Source organism: Equus caballus, chromosome 20 (assembly GCF_041296265.1).
Source record: "Equus caballus isolate H_3958 breed thoroughbred chromosome 20, TB-T2T, whole genome shotgun sequence".
NCBI classification, from domain to species: Eukaryota; Metazoa; Chordata; class Mammalia; order Perissodactyla; family Equidae; genus Equus; species Equus caballus.
In genome coordinates, this window is record NC_091703.1 from 40,464,549 (window position 1) to 40,484,217 (window position 19,669).

The 19,669-nt window shown below is 45.2% G+C and overlaps 1 protein-coding gene across 4 annotated transcripts in view; it reads left to right on the forward strand.

The window, feature by feature from the left end:
* Positions 1–19,669, forward strand: part of TBC1D22B (TBC1 domain family member 22B) — a 66,732-nt gene that overhangs the window by 23,551 nt on the left and 23,512 nt on the right. For all 4 annotated transcript variants that reach the window (XM_001500276.5, XM_005603868.4, XM_070244498.1 and 1 more), the window contains 5 exons: positions 94–273; positions 796–866; positions 2,262–2,390; positions 3,671–3,736; positions 7,504–7,618. In XM_001500276.5, the coding sequence (XP_001500326.1) occupies positions 94–273; positions 796–866; positions 2,262–2,390; positions 3,671–3,736; positions 7,504–7,618 (561 nt within the window). The remainder of the gene's footprint in view (positions 1–93; positions 274–795; positions 867–2,261; positions 2,391–3,670; positions 3,737–7,503; positions 7,619–19,669) is intronic.

The window sequence follows — 19,669 nt, forward strand, 5'->3', positions numbered from 1 at the left end:
GGAGGAGACCGGTGCTCAACAGTCAGGTTTAGGGTTTCTCAGAATCCATGCTCTTCGTGCAGCTTGTTCTCTTTCTCTTTCGAATTATCTCAGGTGATTCATGCCTGAGGAACCCGCTCCACAAACAGCAGTCACTCCCTCTCCGACCCATCATCCCCCTCGTTGCCCGGATCTCAGACCAGAACGCTTCTGGGGCGCCCCCCATGACTGTCCGGGAGAAAACCCGCCTGGAAAAGTTCCGTCAGCTTCTCTCCAGCCACAACACTGACTTAGGTGAGTCCCCGAGAGCCCTGGGCAAGGTGGGGACTCTTGGTGAGGGGAATTCTCAGACACTTGGAAGCTACTGCTCTTTATTCTTCCTTCTTTTACTTTTCCAGCATCTCCTGATCTGGTGCCCATTGCAGTGACATGCAGGTATTAAGTCAGAAGTATGTTACTAGAAATTAGGGCCCAAATTAGGTGGGACTGGATTCTGGGGCCTGTAGACCATAGTGCAACTCTTCTGGCTTTGGTCTCCCCTACCTCAAGGTGATTCTTACTGAAACCACACCCACTGGTCTTTCTCTTCACTCTAACTCTAGTCTCTGAGCTGACTGGATCACCGCTGCAGAGCCGTGTCCTTGGCACTTGGCTGCTCAGGGCTGCTGTCTGGGGCTTTTTCCCTGTGCTCGTCAGTAGCTGGTGGTGGTGATCTCTTCCTTGAACGGTGGGAGGCGTCAGGCAGCGCTGGCTGAGGTTTGTTTCAGGGCATTTGTGGGAAGAGCTAAATCCAACGAAGCTGTCATCTGTTTGCAGATGAACTGAGGAAGTGTAGCTGGCCAGGGGTTCCCAGGGAGGTTCGACCCGTAACCTGGAGACTCCTGTCGGTGAGTTCTACCCCCTGCGTCGAGAAACGTGAGCCTCACACAGCCCTTCCCACCTGATGAGGTTAGTCTGGGCACATTAGTCTCACTCCACAGACTTCTCTAGTCCTACTGGATATGACGGAACTGTGGGACTGTAGTTCCGTCTCTGTGCATGAAGAAACACATTCTCGAGAGTTTATTCCCACACACGTAGAAGAGCACAGATTTGTCCCTGTAGCCATAATCTGACTTTCTCAACAGCGAGGAGGCAGAATACAGTGAGGCCGGGTGATCCCAGCACCTGATTGCGCAAGCTCCCACATTCCCTGTGCTTTACCCCTTTGTCAGGAGGAATACCGAAGCGGGTGAAACCCACTTTGCAGCCGTGAAGAGTAGATAAATGGGCCTCCCTCAGAAGCCTGCAGGAGACCCACTCTCACTAAGTACAGAGCACCGTGCCAGCCACTGCAATAGGACTCTTGGACTTCCTGAGTCTGTAAATTCACTCATTTCGTCTAGTGGGGATTTATTGAGGGCTTGCTGTTTGCCAGGCACAGTGCCGGGTGCTGTGAGGGTGTAAAAAAATGAATAAACCACGGTCCCTGCTCTCCAGGCCCTCGCTGTGGAATGTGTTATATAGCTGTCTGCACGAGGAAGGGTCTCTCTCCTAACTCTTCCCATCCCCAGTCTTGCAACCACGTAACCATTCCCTCTGCCATTTCTAATAAATCTGAATGCTATTAGGAGTAGATTTGCTGAGAACGGAAGAGGAACAGATGTAAGAATTAAGAGCAGGATCTAGACCAGGGATAAGAGTGAAAGTTGGCCTGGAGCTTTGGCTGGGGGCGAGGGGGGCTGTGCCAGAAGTTCTGTGTCTGGGCATCACAGCTGCTATGTCACAGATTCCATTCAGCTTCCTAAGCCGGTAGTTCTGAATGTTGCCCTGGAAAAGAGTGTGTAACTGGTACAAACCTACACGGCACACCCTGAAATGTGCTGTGGAGGTGGCCATCTCCCTGCGATCCTTGGAAGTATTGTCTCGCACACACGCAGCCCCCCGAGGTCCTGACTTGGGTCCAGTTCCCTTCCACTGACCTACATTCACTGCTCTGCTGTGCCAACTCTGGGAGCTTGGAGTGCTCACCAGCAGTGTGAGCTCCGAGCACAGTGCAGGGCTACAAGAGTAAATAGCCCTGGGGAAGTTGGCTGTGCTTCATCTGCCCACATGTGGCTCACGTTGAATGAGGAGAGGACAAACACTGGGTGGCCAAAGCCTGAAAGGGTTTACCCTTGTCCTCTTGGCAGTTTTCCTTCCATTCCTTTGATAGTTTCCACACCACTGCTCAGGCTGAAATAAAAATTAAGGATTCCTCCAACCAGTGTCTGTCCCCATCTGACTAGCAGTCCTGTCTACAGGGCTATCTCCCTGCAAACACCGAGAGGAGGAAGTTGACCCTGCAGCGGAAGCGGGAGGAGTATTTTGGCTTCATTGAACAGTATTATGACTCTCGAAATGAGGAACATCACCAGGATACCTACAGACAGGTATGGTCATCACCTGCTGCCTTTTTGCTTACTAGTCATAATCTTAAGGTGTGTCTTCTGGGAGTGCTGTCGGGGTAGAGGTTTTCCAAGTCTTCAGGCTATGGTGTCCTGGATAGGAATTAAATTTATTCCTGGAAGTGTTTCCTCTCTTTCTAATTCAGTAGCTCTGATTTTAGCCACTTTAAATAGATAGAGTTTTTTGGGCACTGGTCAGTGGCAGTGCTTCTCAAAGTTTAATGTGCATACAAATCACTTAGGATTTTGATAAAATGCAGATTCTAATTCAGTACATCTGGGGTGAGACCTCACTTCTAATGAGCTCCCGGGCAATGCCGACGCTGCTGGTCCACAGACCACACTGCGAGTAGGAAGGGTTCTGGGCACCAGATGAAAGATGAGTTCACTCGAGAGTCGTCCAGTCCCTCTGGACTGTGACATCAGTGTGTCCTTCTGGCAGCTGCAGGGCCTGTTCAGCACCCACGTCTGTCTGTCGGCAGGAGCTGTAGCCATCAGCAGCCTTGGCAGGGAGTGTTTCATCATTGCTCACGGTGGTCCCCACAGCCTGTGGGAAGGTGGAGGGGGAGAAGAGGAGGCTGGTGGCTGCAGAGGGGGAGAGACCAGGGGAGGCAGCTGTCAACAACGAGCCCCACGAACTGAAGTAGCTCTTCTGCTGCTGACACAGTCCTTAGAATTGTTAGGCTGGGTGTTGGGAAATCCAGAGACCGAAGCCAACCAGAGTGATGTCTTTGGTGATAGAAGTCAGAACTTTTGGTGTCAGTTACTTAAGGCCAGCTCCCCCGGTTCTTCCCCACTTCTTACATGTCACGACTTCCTGAGCAGGTCCTTTTCTAGTTCCCTGCATGGGCACATTTTTGCAGCTGTCAGAACTCTTTTAGTTCTGGGGAACTGTTGATGAGTAAGATTCTGAAAGGGGTACACGTTTTGATCTTAGCTGTTAAGTAAATACCAGCCTAGAGTGAAACAGGCTTTAGAGCAATAGGAAAAGCAGGTGATTGTCTCAGGTTGTGAAGCCTATTGCTGTTTGATGTAAGTGGTGTCTTAGAGGGGAGGGTTCCTCACTGTTCAGTAAGCCATTGCTGTTATGGAAATGTATTCCAGATGGACAGGTAGGTTTAACTGGCCTCCGTGTGTGTGTCAGTTCTTTCTAAAGATAAATTGTGCTCCTATTCTTACTCCCTTGATTCCTGGTTCTTAAGAAAATAACTTCTCAAAAGAACAAACCAGCATTTGAGTTTTTGGACGTGGCTTCTCTTTTTCAGATTCACATTGACATTCCAAGGACGAATCCTCTCATTCCATTGTTCCAGCAACCACTTGTTCAGGAGGTGAGGGAAGTACTTAACGTTCTCGGCCCTTCTCCACCCGACCTGTCTGGCACCTGCTCTGCGTGGAAGAGTGCTGTAGCCCTCCCTCCAACTATGGGCAGGTTTACAGCTAATCGTGATGGTACCTTGTTTTCAGATATGGAGCTTTGGTCCTTTCCGAGCCTTTTCTCGTGCATTCTCATTTGATCCTCATAACAAAGATTTGTTATGGGCCAGGTAGTGCTTTGAGAGCTTAAGGGACTTGCCCAGAGCCGTGAGGCCACCTGATGACAGAAGGAAGACTAGAACCCACGTCTTAGAATTTCTAGTCCTGTGTTTGCTCTACTTTATCAAGCCAGGGTAGTGATTTTTTTTTTATTGTGGTAAATATACATAATATAAGATTTCCCATTTTAACCATTTTTAAGTGTATAGTTCAGTAGTGTTAAGTACATTCACATTGTTGTACAGCCATCATCACTGGTCCATCTCTAAAACTTTTTTTCATCTTCCCAAACTGGAGCTCTTACCCGTTAAACAATAACTCTCCATTCCCCAGCAACCACCATTCCACTTTCTATCTCTATGGATTTGACTTTTCTCGGTACCGCAAATAATTAGGATCATACATTTGTCCGTCTGTGACTGGCTTATTTCACTTAGCATAGTATCTTCAAGGTTCATCCATGTTGTAGCATGTGCCAGAATCTCCTTCCTCTTAAAGACCAAATAATATTCCATTATATGTATATAAGATATTGTTGATCCATTCATCTATCAATGGACACTTGGGTTGCTTCCACCTTTAGGGTTTGTGAATAATACTGCTATGAATGTGGGTGGGCAAATATCTGTTTAAGTCCCTGTTTTAAATTATTTTGTATGTATATCCAGAAGTTGAGTTAGTAGTGATACTTTGAGACCTAATAAGTTAGTGAAGCAGATGGAAGGTCTCGGTAGGACTATTATCTTTTGACCCAAGCAGTACCTATGAACTCCTTGAGATTACGGGTTTCCTTTGCAGCTTCATGATAGCTAGGACTCTGGGTGTAAGTGCTATTTGAGTTGTTCTCACTTAGCCTCATAATAGAGAGGGATGGTGGTAGAAATGCTCAAAATAATTACTATTTGACTTTTATCTGTTTAAGTATAGATATCTCTACTGGTGGGATCCCTCATGACTTACCAACAGCATAAGGAAGACTTTGAGGGTGACACCTTTATCTTACCTATAAGATTCAGCTCAAAGTAAGCTAAAAGCCATGCAGGATCCCTTGTGTCTCCAGTTCAGTTTCCCATGGCTCAGCCCTACTTATTCCTCATTTTAACTTGGAGATGTTTAGATACTTATTTTTTACCTGTGCATGCGTACTCTAAACTTGGAGACAGGGAAAGTAGCCTGTTTAAAGGCTTCTCCTAGTAGTAGAACCTGACTACAAAGAGGGAAACTCAAACTATAGTCTCCCCAATTTTTTCTTGAATCACCTTCTCATCTAGCAGGCTATAGTCGTCTTAAATAGAGTAAAATGCCAACCAAGGAGCAGAGAACTAAGTAACACTGACTACTGAAGGACTTGCTTTGCAAACTAGGAAGATACTCGAGCATTGACTATAGTAAGTCAGAATTACCCACACTCGCAGAAGAGGTGTGAGAAAAACCTTCAGGGGTTATCTTATCCTCTTCTCTTTGCAAGGCGAGATTATCCCAGACTTTTTCTGTGGTGAAGAGTCCGTGGTCTCCCCTGGTAACCAGGCTTTGTGCCCTTCAGTTTCCATCCCCTTGGCGTCTTCACCTGTACAGTGTGCGTGACTCTGCATCATCCTATCCTTTCAAGAGAGGGATTGCCGCAGGTCTCCTGATTCTGAACAGCTGGCTTCCATGCCCTTGGCCATTGTTAAAGCCAGTTGCCAAGGATTTGTGCATTCTCAAGGGACTGATAGTGTGGAGCAGAAACCCTGGTAAGTCCTTCAGAAGGACTGACCTAGAGGAGCTTTTACCAGAGATGTCCAGGCAGACATAGATCACAGGAGGTGTGAGGAGACAGAGGGCAGAGAACCCTTGAGATCTTCCTGAACATGGTGGGTCTGGCTTGAGCTACAGTTTGAAGGGAGGGAGGGGGTCATTTGGCAGTAGAGAGTTAGAATGTAAGAAGGCCCCCATAGAGGGTTGGACCTAACACAGATGAGGACGGCACACCTTTCCCTCAGCCCCAGAGGGCTGCAGGTGAGCCAGTCTAGTGGAGGCAGAGGGGCCAGCTCCTTCCAGGTGGGCCTTTGTTCTCGCTGCCTGTAAGGGCAGCGGTGTTGACAGTGGGAATATTTCTCAGCTCTTTCTGCCAGCTGGAAGGCAGACTCAACACAGGGGCTGGGAAACATCCTTTATTGTGTCTCTAGATTCTCCACTTCTCTCTTATACCAGCTAACCAATGCCAAAACCATACAACCATTTCCTTTGTTTTGTTTTTTTTAGATTTTATTTTTCCTTTTTCTCCCCAAAGGCCCCCGGCGCATAGTTGTGTATTTTTAGTTGTGGGTCCTTCTAGTTGTGACATGTGGGGTGCCGCCTCAGCATGGCCTGACGAGTGGTGCCATGTCTACACTGGCGAAGCCCTGGGCCACCAACCGGAGCGCACGAACTTAGACCACTGGGCCACGCGGCCGGCCCCAACCATTTCCTTTTTACTGTTCTCCCTGGGAAATATTTTCACCCTTGCACCTGACCTCTGAGAGGGGCTCTTCAATCTGCCTCCAGAGCCGGCTGGTTGGGGCTCTGCAGAGTCCACACGCTATGGAGGCCCTCTCCTCTCCCATCCCACCGCATGTAGTCACCATAACCTCTGCCCTCCCTCTGGTGTGCTTCACAGAGACAGGAGGCAGCCTGGTCAAAGCCAGCCTAAAGAATGCATCGGGCCAAGGAGTTGTGGTCACCAGGATGAAGCCAGAGAATGAGTATTATCAGGTTGAGAGAAGATGAGGGAAAAACTCAGAGGGCCTAATGAAAGCAGAGGGGCATGTAGCTGAATGGGACAGGGCCGGACTCTGTAAAGGGACCGTAAAGATTTTTTCTTTCTCTCCAATCTTGGCCTCTGGCCTCTTGTGGCTAATATACTTAATCTCAGAGGCCTTCTTGTGGAGGCCCTGGCTGATTTCTCTGTTCTCAAATTCCCGGCTTTAGGAGTCCATAGGATTTGGTTTATTTGACTTCCTGTTCCCAGCAAATGTCTGAGTTGCATCCTAATGTATGAAGTGACTTCCTGCATTTCCAGCCTGTCACTAGTTCCTGCTCAGGCTGGGTTAGAGCTACTCTAGATCTCGCTCTGCTTTCTTCTCAGCAGGGAGAAAGGAGAGGGTGGTAGAGCAGGCATTTCCTGTCTAAGTCCTGTATTGACCGAAAGAAATTTAGAAGTTAGATGTTCTGATATCTTGCCCCTTGAAATAGAGAAATGTATCTACAACTGAGAGTGTGGTGGCCTGAATTAATGACACCCATAGAAAACGTTTCTCTAAGCCATTTGTGTCACTAGCCATTCCTTTTCCCAATTTTATATCATGGTGACTACATACTGAAAAGATAAATAAACAGCGAGGCGTATCTACCCCTGCTTAAAAACGGTTAGCATCTTAGAAACTTTTTATATTTATATGCTTCCTTTGTTCCGCAGTATTTAAAAACTTTTCCTAAAAATTCTGCAGCAAGCCTGAGATAAGCTGTGAGGTTGGTAAATGGAGGGAGGGAGTGTGTCCCCATGATTTAACAGTCGTGTCTTCTTTCTTTCTCATTTTCCTAGATCTTCGAAAGAATTCTATTTATTTGGGCCATCCGACACCCTGCCAGTGGGTATGTCCAGGGAATTAATGACCTGGTCACTCCGTTCTTTGTCGTCTTCCTCTCAGAATATGTGGGTAAGAAGCATGAGCACCAAGTTGGACAAGCTATTGCTCTTTCTCATCTGCGGTCTGTTTGTTTTTCCCAAGAATGCAGCCAGTAGGCACGTCTTCCTAAAGGAGAGATGGTGGCTTTAGAATACACAGCTTAACCTATTTTGGCAGTTTGGAATTTATCTCTTGAGATGGTTGCAGATGTCACCTAAAAGGACCTGCTTTGTCACAAAACTGACAAAATTGATACGTTTATGTTCCGCTATAAACAGATAGTTTGATGGTTTATTTGAGGTTATGTTAGGATCTTTTTGAACTTGTCTCAAACACAGGCCCTCATCCGTGAAAGGTGGAATTTTAGATTGTACATCAGGCCTTCACACTTCAGTTCACATGCTGTATCTCAGGAGCAGGATGTGGACATGTAGAGGAGGAAAGGTTGTGGCACCAGGATGCGGTTCACGTTGGAGGTAATAGAATGGCCAAGGAGACATCTAGGACATATTCTCCCCGGCCTCCTCCACCTCTTATCCCACTGAGCTCTTGTCACTTTGGATAGAGTGATTAAATGTCAGGGTGGCAGTTAGGTTTTCTTACAGCCCCAGACTCCTCCTCCAGCCAGCCTAAATTAGGTAGAGTCTTAAAAGGAGTTGAGAAGCTTCTATTTCTCCTTTTGGTTTTGTTGTCTTAGTTGGTTAAAGAGAAGCTCATGTGGGACTCAGAGCATTGAGGGGGACCTTAGAAAACTGTCCATCTAATCTTCTCATTTCACAGATGCGTTGTGATATTCCCTGCCTCCTTGTTTGTGGCAGAGTAGAACTCGAAGCCTTTTCTTTAGACTAGAAGTGGTGGATTATTGTGGTGTTCGGAGAAAGCCATTGCTGCAGGGGGTAGGAGGGTAACGAGAAGTGGACTAGGGAGGAGCTCCTTGGAGGGGGAGAGCATAGGAAGTGTCTCACTCGATCCATCCCATTTGGGTTTTCTGGTGAGGTTCAAAGGGATGGTGTTTTGGTCTTTTATGAGGCAGTCTCAAAAAGTTAAGGCAACTGAATGACACCATCTCTTGTTCCCTTAAGTGTCAGCACCCAGGACAGACCTGGGAGTACGGGTGAAAGGTCACTTTACCAGGGGATCTTAAGCAAAAGCAAGATAACTTAAAATTTAGCTGCCAAAAGCATGTAAATAAAGCTTGTGCGGGAGGACTTTCTATTTTCCCCTCACATTAATAGGTCAATTCTGTGTGTTTAACTTTGTTAAGAGCAGTGCAGCTCATCTTGGTTTGCTTCTTGCAGTAGTTTTTTTTCTAAAATAGTGTTAAAGGTCTAGGAAGGTATTAGTCCATTCATTAATCTACATTTGAAGTCTAAATGCTGGCATGAAATCTCGGTAACAGTGTTATGCCAGTTAAAAATATTCCTCAGCAGCTGCAATTCTAATTGGATATTTAATTATCTTGTTAGCTGCCATTTATATTTTGTACCAAACTTTCCTTTACTTTCTATAGACGCCCTTCCCATTACTACTTCCAAGTACCGTGCCTTTCTTTGATAGATGTGACTGCTTCTGATCTTGGTATGTGGTTCAGCCCCACATGCTGAACGGTGAAACCATTGCTGATCCACAGTGTTTACACAGTAAAGCATGGGTTTCTGTGCCCCTTCTAGGCAAGGAATCCTTTTTTGGCAAGGCTGCGCTCAGTGTCACCTCTGCAACAGACTTAAAATGGTTCTTTGGTACCTTCTCCTAGACCTGGGAAGGTGGGGCCCATTCATTTTTTACAAAAACTTTAGTTCTGTTAAGTTTCAAACATATTTAAAAGTAGAAAAAGTAATCACATAAATCCCCATATCCCCATCACCCAACTTCAACAGCTAGTCCTGTTTCATCCGTACTTCTATCCATTCTCCACCCCCTCATCTTTGTGAATTATTTGGAAGCAAATCTCAATATCAAGCATCATATCATTTCATCCGTAAGTATTTCCATATATATCTCTAGAAGATGATGATTGCAGAAATGTACAGTCATAATGCAATTATTACATCTAAAAAGTAATAATAGCTCCTTAATATAGTCTAATATACAACAGTGTTAAAATTTTCCTAATTCTCATAAATATATTTAACAGTTTGTTTGAGTCAGGGTCCAAATTGGGTCCACACATTCTAATTGGTTGATATGTCTCTTAAGTCTCTTTTAATTCATCGTTTCCCATCCCTGTTTCCCTTAGGACTTTATAGTACTAGCCTTATTTTTCCAGTTTTAAACCTAGGGCTTTCCCATGCCAACCAGTAATATCACTCTGATTTTTAAAGCACTTGACCATTTGCAGAGTACTTTGATGTACCTGATTTCATTCAGTAGGCCCCAGTGTCTCTTGAAGGTAGATGTATCAGCCCATTTTACAGGTAGAAATCCAAGGCTCAGAGATTTAATGAGTTTTCCAAACTCAAACTCAGGCCTTTGACCTTAATACCTGTGCTCTTTATATGACTTGGTGGTATCTCAACTTAGATCCATGTCCTTGGACCTCTAATGGCTCCCTCTACTTCATTCTCTGCTCCAAAGCAGGCAGCACATTTTTTATTGCTCCTTGCCTTTTTAAAAAAATTTGCGGTAGGAGTAAATGCTCATCAAACAATATAGAAGTGTAATTCTCCCACCCCCGCCCCCCGAGATAACCACTCTTGACCCTTTGGTATGTATTCTTCTAGACCTTTTCCTGTGTGTGGATAGACCTGCGTATATTATTTTTCTTTGTTGTGTGCAGAAAAATGAGATCAAACTAGCCGTACTTTCTGTATCTTGCTTGTTTCCATTCACAAATGTCGTGGCCAGCTTTCGAAGTCTCATCATTTTCAGCAATTACATTTATTTCCATAATAAGGCTTTACTGTAGTTTAACCGTTTTTCTATAGAAGGATGTTTAAATTGTCTACAGTTTTTAGCTGTTATATTGCAGTGAATATCCTTGTACATATTTTCTTGTGCATTTGTGTTAAAATACATATTTCTCTGAAAGCGTGCCTAGAAGTGCAATTGCTAGTTCTAAGAGCATGCCGAATAGCTACTCCTAAGCTACTAAGCTCCACTCCAGAAAAGTTTACGCCCGTGTGTCCTCCAGCCTCTGATGTTGGGGTGCACTTTTCTTCACATCCTTCGCAAAACCAGGTATCTTAGTGTAATTGTGCTTCACCAATCTGGCAAATAAACCCTGTGTTGTTTCCATTTTTATTTCCACCTGCTCCTCCGTGAGACTTTTCATCTTTTCTTATGTGTCTTAGCATTTGTTTCTTTTGTGATCTCCTTGTTCAGCTTTTACCTATTTCTTCTATTGGATTCTTGGTGTTGTTTTGTAAGAGCTTTTTGTAAATTAGATGTATTCATTCTTCATCTGGTATGTGTTAAAAATATTAGGTTGAACCACATGAAATTGCTAATATTCAATCATTTTTGACACACACCCCCCCCCCCAAATGGGGAGTTTTATATGGTTCAACCTAATATATTTTTTCTGCCAGGCCATTATTTGTCTTTTTAACTTTGTTTATTGTGTCTGCTTATATAGAACTTGCTCATTTTTATGTAGTCAAATCTGTCCCTTCAACAGGTATTTATTGAGCTCCTACTGTGTGCCAGGGCATAGGGTGACTAAGACAACACACATGGGCCCTGCCCTTGTGGAGCCTCCGTGTAGTGGGGAGGGGACTCGCAAACAAGCAAAGAGGTCATTGCAAAGCGGGAGGGGACACAAAGGAGAGATCTCCTCTCTAGTTTTTGGATTTGGTGTCTTGCTTAGGAAGTCCTTCCTTCCCCACCCCAATATCATAAAAACACTCTCCCATGTTTTCTTCTAATGCTCTTGTGGTTTTGGTTTTACATGTAGCTTTTTAAATTCCATTAGTAATTATTTTCCTGTCTGGTGGGGGTTGAGATTTAGAGTTACCATTCCCAACTGGATAGTTTATTGTTTCAATAGCACTTCACTGATGTGAAATCCCTCTTCATAATATAATATAAATTCCTTTATTTACATGGAACTTATTTCTTTTCTGTTTATCTCCATTTCTATGCAGGTACCACACAGCTTGGATTTTCAAACTTTATAGTATGTTTTATTATTATTCCAAGGCCAGTCTCTTTCATCATCCTTTTTAAAAAATTGTCTTGGCTCTTCTTCCAGATGAACTTTAGAGTCAACTTGCCAAATTCAGGAGATGGGGAACCCTTTAGAATTTTTATTGGTGTTGTAGTAAATTTATAAATTATTTTTCTGAGGGTTTTTTATTGAGATGTAATTCATACACCATACAATTCACCCATTTAAAATGTACAATTCAGTAGTTTTTAATATATTTATAGAGTTTTGTAACCATCACAACAATCGATTTTAGAATATTTTCATCACCCCCAAAATAAACTGTGTACCTCTTAGCCGTCAGCCCCAGTCCTCCCATCCTCTCTACCCTTAGGCAACCACTAATCTTCCTTCTGTCTCTGTGGATTTGCTTTTTCTGGACATTTCATAAAATCAGAATCTTACAGTAGGTGGTCTTTTGTGTTTGGCTTCTTTCACTTGGCTTGTTTTTGAGGTTCATCCGTGTCATAGTATGAATCAGTACTTCATTCCTTTTTATGACCAAATATTCCACTGTATGGATATACCACATTTGATTTAACTGTTCATCAGTTGATGGATATAAATTAAGTTTCAGAGAAACAAGGCATACACACTTCTCTCCATCCTCAAAGCCTTTCTTGAACATAGATACAGCATTGTTTGTGGCCTTCAAGAATAATTCTCCTGTCTGAGGGATAATGCTTCTCTTTTCCCCTTCTCTAATGGTGCCATATCCTAATAAGGCAGCTGCTGTAAGAAGCATTATGCTGACCTCTCTGATATGCCTCTCCCTGCTGCAGGAGGCCTCAGGTATCCTTCACACATGGAACAAGCCAGGCAGTTGCCCTCGTCATCCTGGGCGGGTGTCCCCAGGCAGCCTTACCCGCCGCCCCGCCTCACTGAACTGTAGCTTGGAGGATCTGCCCTGGCAGAGCTGTGGGACCCGCAGGCCACCGGGACGTTGTTCGGCCCCTCTCATATCTCCTCCCCGTCTGTCTGTCACTTTTATAAATCAATACCTGAGCTGACTTCATGCTTTGTGTCGTGTTTGCTGTAAAATACTTGAAAACAGGGAGACCCCGTGACTTCCCTCTGAGTTGCTAGAGAAGTTGTCTCTAGCTAGCCTGGCCCCCAAGCAGCTTCTTTATCTGCTGAAGCCAGCCGCTGGTATAGATGTGGATGCTCTGTAGATACAGCAGCTGCTAGGATAGGAGTGGATCCTCTGCGGATGAGCCAGCTGTGTCTGAGTCCAGGGGTGACGGTGCTAGAGGGTCGCCCCTGAGGAGATGCAGTCTCTGGACAATGATCCCTGAGACTGCGGAATACTTCTAGACTCTCATCTCCGAGACCTTTCGGGCTTTGACAATATTATTGACCTAGCTCTGAACATATTAATGTCAAGTGTAATTGACAGTGTGATCGTCACCAAAATAAACTGCTTAATAGCAACTATTTGAGTGATGCGTATGAAGAAATCAGGTAGAAGAGGGGGCTCATGGCATGTCCTGTTTTCAAAAGAGTGGTGTCTGGCGATTTCTTTCATTACAAAATGAAACACTAAGTATCAAGTAACTCTCCCTCTTCTCCTCTGTGTAAAGCAGTACAGCAGGATTTTCATTTCAGATTTCACTTAGAAGCATGACAGCGATGGAACTCCCAGAAGGAGTCTTTCCCATACTCGTGTGTCCAGTTTCCTGCATGACATTTCCGCTTGGCTATGTCATAGATGATCAGTTAGGATTAGCTTGGCTGCCTGTGACAAGGAACTCCAAGTAATAGTACCTTAAGCGAGATAGAAAAGCTTATTTTTCTCATATTAAAAGTCAAGAGGTAAGTCGTCTGGGGCTCGTATGCTGCTCCCAGATATCGGGGAGCCAGGCTTCTCTCTCTCGTTGTTCTGCCATGTTCAGCACGTGGTTTCCTTCTTGTGATCCAAGATAGCTGTTTGTGCTCCAGCCATCACATCTCTATTCCAGCCAGTATGGAGGAGAAAAGGAAGAAAGGCATTCTCCTACTGTTTAAGGACACTATGAAGTTCATGTGGCTTGGGTTTGAATCTCTTTTGTCTGAACTTAGCCTCACGGCCGTTCCTATCGGCAAGTGAGGCTGGAAAACAGTCTGTATCCCAGGCAGCCAGTGCCTTTAGGGGGTCCTATCACCAAGGAGGAGGAGGGAACTTTATTTGTGGACAAGCAGCAGTCTTTGCTACCTGCAGGCTCCTCAGACTCAGTGTTTGACTGACTCATCTCCTCCTCACACCCAGCCACTCTTTTCTCTTGGGTGGCAGCCTTTCCTGTCACTTAAGTTAGAAATGCTAAGAATCATTCATGCTTCTTTTTTCTTGCTTTTCCCTGTCCAGTCAGTTACAAAGCTCTGATGGTTTTATGCCCTAAGTACTTCTTGAATCTGCTTCCTTCTCCGTTCTTCCTATGACTGCCCTAGGTCAGGCCTGGATTGCTGAAATGGCCAAGTGTGTTTTCCCATCTCCAGTTTTATCCCCTTCAAACCCATCTTCCACACTATTTAAACGCAGACTTGCCCACGCAGCTCCTCTGCTTAAAGCCCTGCATGGCCTCCCCTCGCCTACAGGTTGCAGTATCCAGGTTCTCCAGCTGGTTGTACAAGGCCCTGTGTAACTGCTCCCTGCCTCACCCTTTAAACTCAGGAATCCAAAATTGACATTTTTAATCTAAAGGCTTGTCTTGCACCATGCCTTTATCCCCTGGGCTACTCCTTTAAGTCTCGCCTTCCTCCTGGAAGCCTGCCCTGAGCCTTCTCCCCTGCGCCGCCACCCCAATGGTACTCTTCCTCTAACCTGCACGGTTCTTTTGTAGCACTGCATCCCCCCAGTTATTGTTTGTGTCTCCCTTCTGCCGCCAGACGATATGATTCTTTGAGGCCAGAGACTATATTAAACATCTCTATATTCCCAATGCCTTCATTTTGGTGTCCAGAACAGGCATTCCATCCATGTCTAGATGAATGAGAGACTGAAAACTTTGTGATAACTTTGCAAGATAATCAGGCATTCGTGCAGCTTTGCTGGGCTTGGCCACTGGAGGGCGGTCAGTTACAGCATTCTGACGCTTGCTGAGTTAGCCGGAAGTTCTGTCTCCTCAGGGATGGAGTTGGAGTACCACCGCTCACTCAGCAAGTGCTTTTTCAGCACCCACACTGTGCCAGGCACTGCTCTAGGCACTGGGGTTACGACCACAAAGTAGACAGAAATCCCTGCCTTTTGCTTCTAGGTGTTTATTCAAGGAAAATGAAAGCCTGTAGTCCCCAAAGGGCTGTACAACGATATTCATAGCAACTCTCTTCACATAGACAAAAACTGGAAACAACCCAAATATCCATGAACAGGAAAATGGATATTCATACAATGGAAGAATACTCAGCAATAAAAAAAGAGTGAACTACTGATAATTGCACCAACATGAAAGAAACCATCTCAAAAGCCAGTATGTTGAACAAAAGAAACCAGATGCCAAAAAAATACACACTGTATGATTCCATTTAAAGGGAGTTCAGAAGTAATCTATAGCTATAGAAGTCAGAACAGTGGTTGGCTCTGGTGGGAGACGGACTGAGAAGAGGCGTGAGGAAACTTCCTGGGGTGATGGAAATATTCTCTGTTTCGACTGGGACAGTTTCTACACAGATATATACGTGTCGAAACAGAACTGTGTACTTATGTGTAGTCTACTGTATGCTGATTATATGTGAAAAGAAATTCCTTCCATAGAGCTTAAATTCCAATGAGCAGAACCAGACAAAAAAGAGAAAAATAGGTATTTGTTGGATTGTGATAAATGCCATGGAGAAAAACGAAGCAGGAAAGGACAGAGGTGTGCCCTGCGGCAAGAGCGGGAATGGAACAGATTTTAAACAGGGCAGTGAGCCAGGGTCATACTGAGAAGATGACGTTTGAGCAAAGTCCTGAAGGAGGCAAGGGGGCAAACCGTGCAGTGAGTTTTTGATAGTCAGCACTCAGATTTTCAGAGAAAAGGAGTTATTGTTAATAACTCCCGACGTTCCCAGGTACCGCGGACCCTGTCGCCATGTCTTGCTCTTGGGCCGTCATGGATTATCCCCCGGCTCCATGCTCAGTTCCAGGAGGCTTCACTCCCCATCCCATATCCGGCTCTTTGCACATGGTAGCTGTCCTGCCCATCCTGTTCTTCCCTGACTGGTGAGGTGTGAGGGCCAAAGATGAAACTGGACAAACTTTCCTAGTAATGGTTGTTTTCATTATTGTCTTAAGAGGACATTCCTGTTTGGCTTTTTAAAATGTGAATTTTGTATTGAAGTATAACATACACTTTAAAAGATACATATATCATGCATGTACAGCTCGGTAAATTCCCCCAAATAACCAGCACCCATATCAAGACAGGGAATGTTTCCAGCATGGCAGGCATCACCTCCTGTTCCTTCCAGCCCCTCCCCCTCACCCCTGCAAGGACAGCTACTTCACTGACTGCTAACACCTCAACAGTTTTGCCTATCTCTAAACTTTATATAAATTGAATTATATAGTAAAGATATTCCATTTTCCATTTTAATGCTATTGGTTTGGAGGGAATTGGAGAGTGGGGCTGATGCTGAATCTTTTAGCACTCACCCTATTTAGGACTCTAACCCTCTCCTCAAGATGCCTCCTGGCCCTGTCTTTGTAGATGAAGCAGCCTCCCGTGTGGTAGGCAGTTGAGGAATATTTGAGGCTCTTCCCAGCAACAGATGTATGTGTGGGGAGAGCCCAGTCAGAGTGCTGAGCTGAGCTGCTTTCAGCAGACTCTTGAGAGCAGTGTGTGCGTTTGGTGGGATGTGCAGTGCTTTTCCTATCATGTAGGAGGTGAGTTCTCCAAGGGCAGGTCGTGGCTTGTCTCCTCTGGGACTATAAGACCTGGCCTCCTCTCTCCCTGGCAGTGAGCCAGGTGGAACATGCATGCTCGCTTGCTGGCTTGCTCTCCCTCTCATCTGACCCAAGAATAAGTGAGAAATTGTAACAGAGGAGAAATTGAGGTAGCCAACATATTCAAGATGTTTGAGCCTCTGGGCAGTGGACATTGGCACTGGGGGCCCTGGACTCCCCAGAGCCTGTTTGCCTACTGCCTGTCTGGTGATGTGCTGCCTGTCTCTGTGGGTGGTGTTTGGGCAGGTCCCAAAAGGTTAAGTGTGTGCTGGACCTGGTCGTTCCCTGGGCCCCATAACCTCAATACTCAGTTTGAGCTCATATAATCTGGGTTCCTGGTGCCAGGAGGCTGAGTTAACCAGCAGGCACTAATGTTTGCTAAGTAAAATTAAAATTAATATAGGAACCTAAGGAAAATAGAGATAATTCGGTGGTATGTTGGTTTTTAAAATTAATTTTAAGCAGAGTATCATGACACGTACACCTAGGCTACCCCACACTGAGTAGTGTACAGCCAGAGTTTGTGTTCCATCCTGAGTTAATATTTACCTTTTAGTCACTACCCTGATTGACTGGCACAGCGTCAGGAAGGGGTCCACGGTCAGCTGCTTCTCTGCTTCTTTGAAACAGCACGTCTCCTCTCACACAGCCTGAAACACGGTCCTCATGAACCAGACCTGCCTCCCTGTGGGTCTCTGCTCTGCAGGAACCTCGGAAGTCTTTCCTCTGACCCCCTCCCTGGAAGAGACCAGCTCTCCTCACTGTCCTTTCTCTGCCAGGGCGTTTGTCTTCCCCAGGGTTAGCCGAGGGCCCTCCACCTTCTCTCTCCATGCAAAGGTTTGCCGTGGTGTCATTGTCTTGGCTGCTGCCATCAAATACTTGCCTGAAAATGCCAGATGAATAATACCCAGCAACAAGTTTCCACAGCACTCGAACCACTTAAAAATTATTACATACACGTGTATGCATATCAGATGAATTCTTTGACACTTTTCTTAAACCTGTTTTTCTGGATGAAATATGTTAAGTTCCTGTTTTATGAGGTTCTTTAGATATATGGCCAAAAAGATTTATTTTCCCTTTTCTTAATCAGTTTACTTTTGTGATCAGAAAATACTATGTAAGGTATTCCTATGAGTCCAGTTTTAAAAAACAGACAGCAATGAGGGAAGCTGAGGCTTTGGAAAATAGAAAGGCTGTCTGCAGCCCGAGGCTCTGAATCCTCTCGTGCCTGCCAGTCAGGCTGAATCATTGTGACCCTGCAGAGCATGACGTCTAGAAATTGCCCAGCGATCACAGATGTTCCTGGGAAGGGCCTACAGCGGGGAATGGACAAGTTACTCTTGTCACTTTAAGCAAAGCTAGTTCTTCCCAAAGCTGTCAGGGAGTTTTTAAGGCTGATCGTATGTGAGGCTGATTTTAGACCTAGGACTTGGAGTTCTTAGAAAAATAAACTCTGGACTGGAGCGACCACTCAAGTACCTTTTATCAGCTAATAGATGGGGCAAATTCTTGTCAAGCCCAGAGTGGGCAATTTGAGTTTTATAAAGAGCTTTTGGGTTTCCTCTTTTTGGATGCTTTGCCTCTTAAAATAACTATAAAATATACTTAAAATCTCATCCCCTGCAGGCTGAGTCCTGGCTGCTGTGTGCTCTGTAATGACAACCAAAGACGCTGCCCTCATTCGAGACTGTGTTGCTGGCATGGTTTCCCGTTCCAGCTTCCATTATATGTTGAATTTTCTCAAGTGGGATGTTTAATGATCCTTCTGAACAGACTGTTTATATTGAATGAAGCCCTTCAGAGAGCATTTGGACCTCCCTTTCTCTACTGCTTTTTGCTGGTGCACTCAGCTCACAGTTTTTGAGTGAATGTGTGAATTTTATCCTCCCAGCAGGCAGAACACTAAAACTAAACTCTCCTCCCACTCTCTGAAATGCTGGCAAACTGTCCCACTGTCTGTGAAGGCAGAGGGCTAATGGGCAGGCCAGGCCTAAGGGCAGAACCTGTGGGAACAACAGCCCTGACTCAAGGCCCCAAAAGAGGGTCAGCGTCTTGTCTGTTGGTCCCTTTGTTCCCTGACAGCTAAAGGTGTGGAATCAGTACAGTTACTATGAGTGTCATCTTAACGACTTAAGACCTCATGTTGTTAGATTTTCCTCCTTAAGACCAAAAGGTGGAGATGGAAAGCTTTGAAAATTGGCTTGTTTTTAAGGTATGTTTTGGGATTAGGTTTGGTTTGGCTGCAGATAACAGAGATCCAAAATAACAGTGGCTTAAACAAGATAGAAGTTTATTTGTTCCTCATTTAATAACAATAATACTAGCTAATATTTACATAATGCTTATTTTATGCCAGGCACCGTTGTTAGCACTTTTCACATATTAACTTATTTAATCCTTACAAAAGCCTATGACACTGGTAGGACAATACCACCTTAACCGATGAGGAATTGAGGTACAGAAGGTAAAATCATTTGCCCAAAGCCACATAACTAGTGAGTGACAGAGCCAGGATTTGAGTTACGCAGTCTGGCTCCTGAGTCTGTGCTCTTGACAGCATGCTATTCTGTCTGACAAAAAAGCCCCAGGCCGCTGGGGCTGACATGGCAGCTGTGCACTCGGGAACCCAGGCTCTATCTCCTTCTTACTGTGCTGTGTTTCCCTTCCTAGTGCATTTCCACTGCAATGTTCTAGAGTCGTAGAATGCCCAAGTTGGAAAAGACCCTTCAGATTATTACGGAGCTCTGGATCTGCGTTTGGGAAATGTGTATGAGGAGTGGGAGGGGTTTTTGTCTTGAGCTTTCCTGTGGGTTTCACTTTTTTTGTACAACTCTATTCTCGTAAAGAGGGAGTTACTGCTTAGGACACTTACTGTGAGAAGCCACACTCACTACAAAGGAAACGGCGCTCTCGTGCCCTGCTGGGAGTCTGGTCCTGGGAGTGGCCTGGTGGTGCCAGTGGGTTAGGTCTGCCTAAACCTTTGGCCCAGAGCAGTTCTCTTATGGGGGCAGAGGGGCCAGTTCCTTGGGGCCGTGTT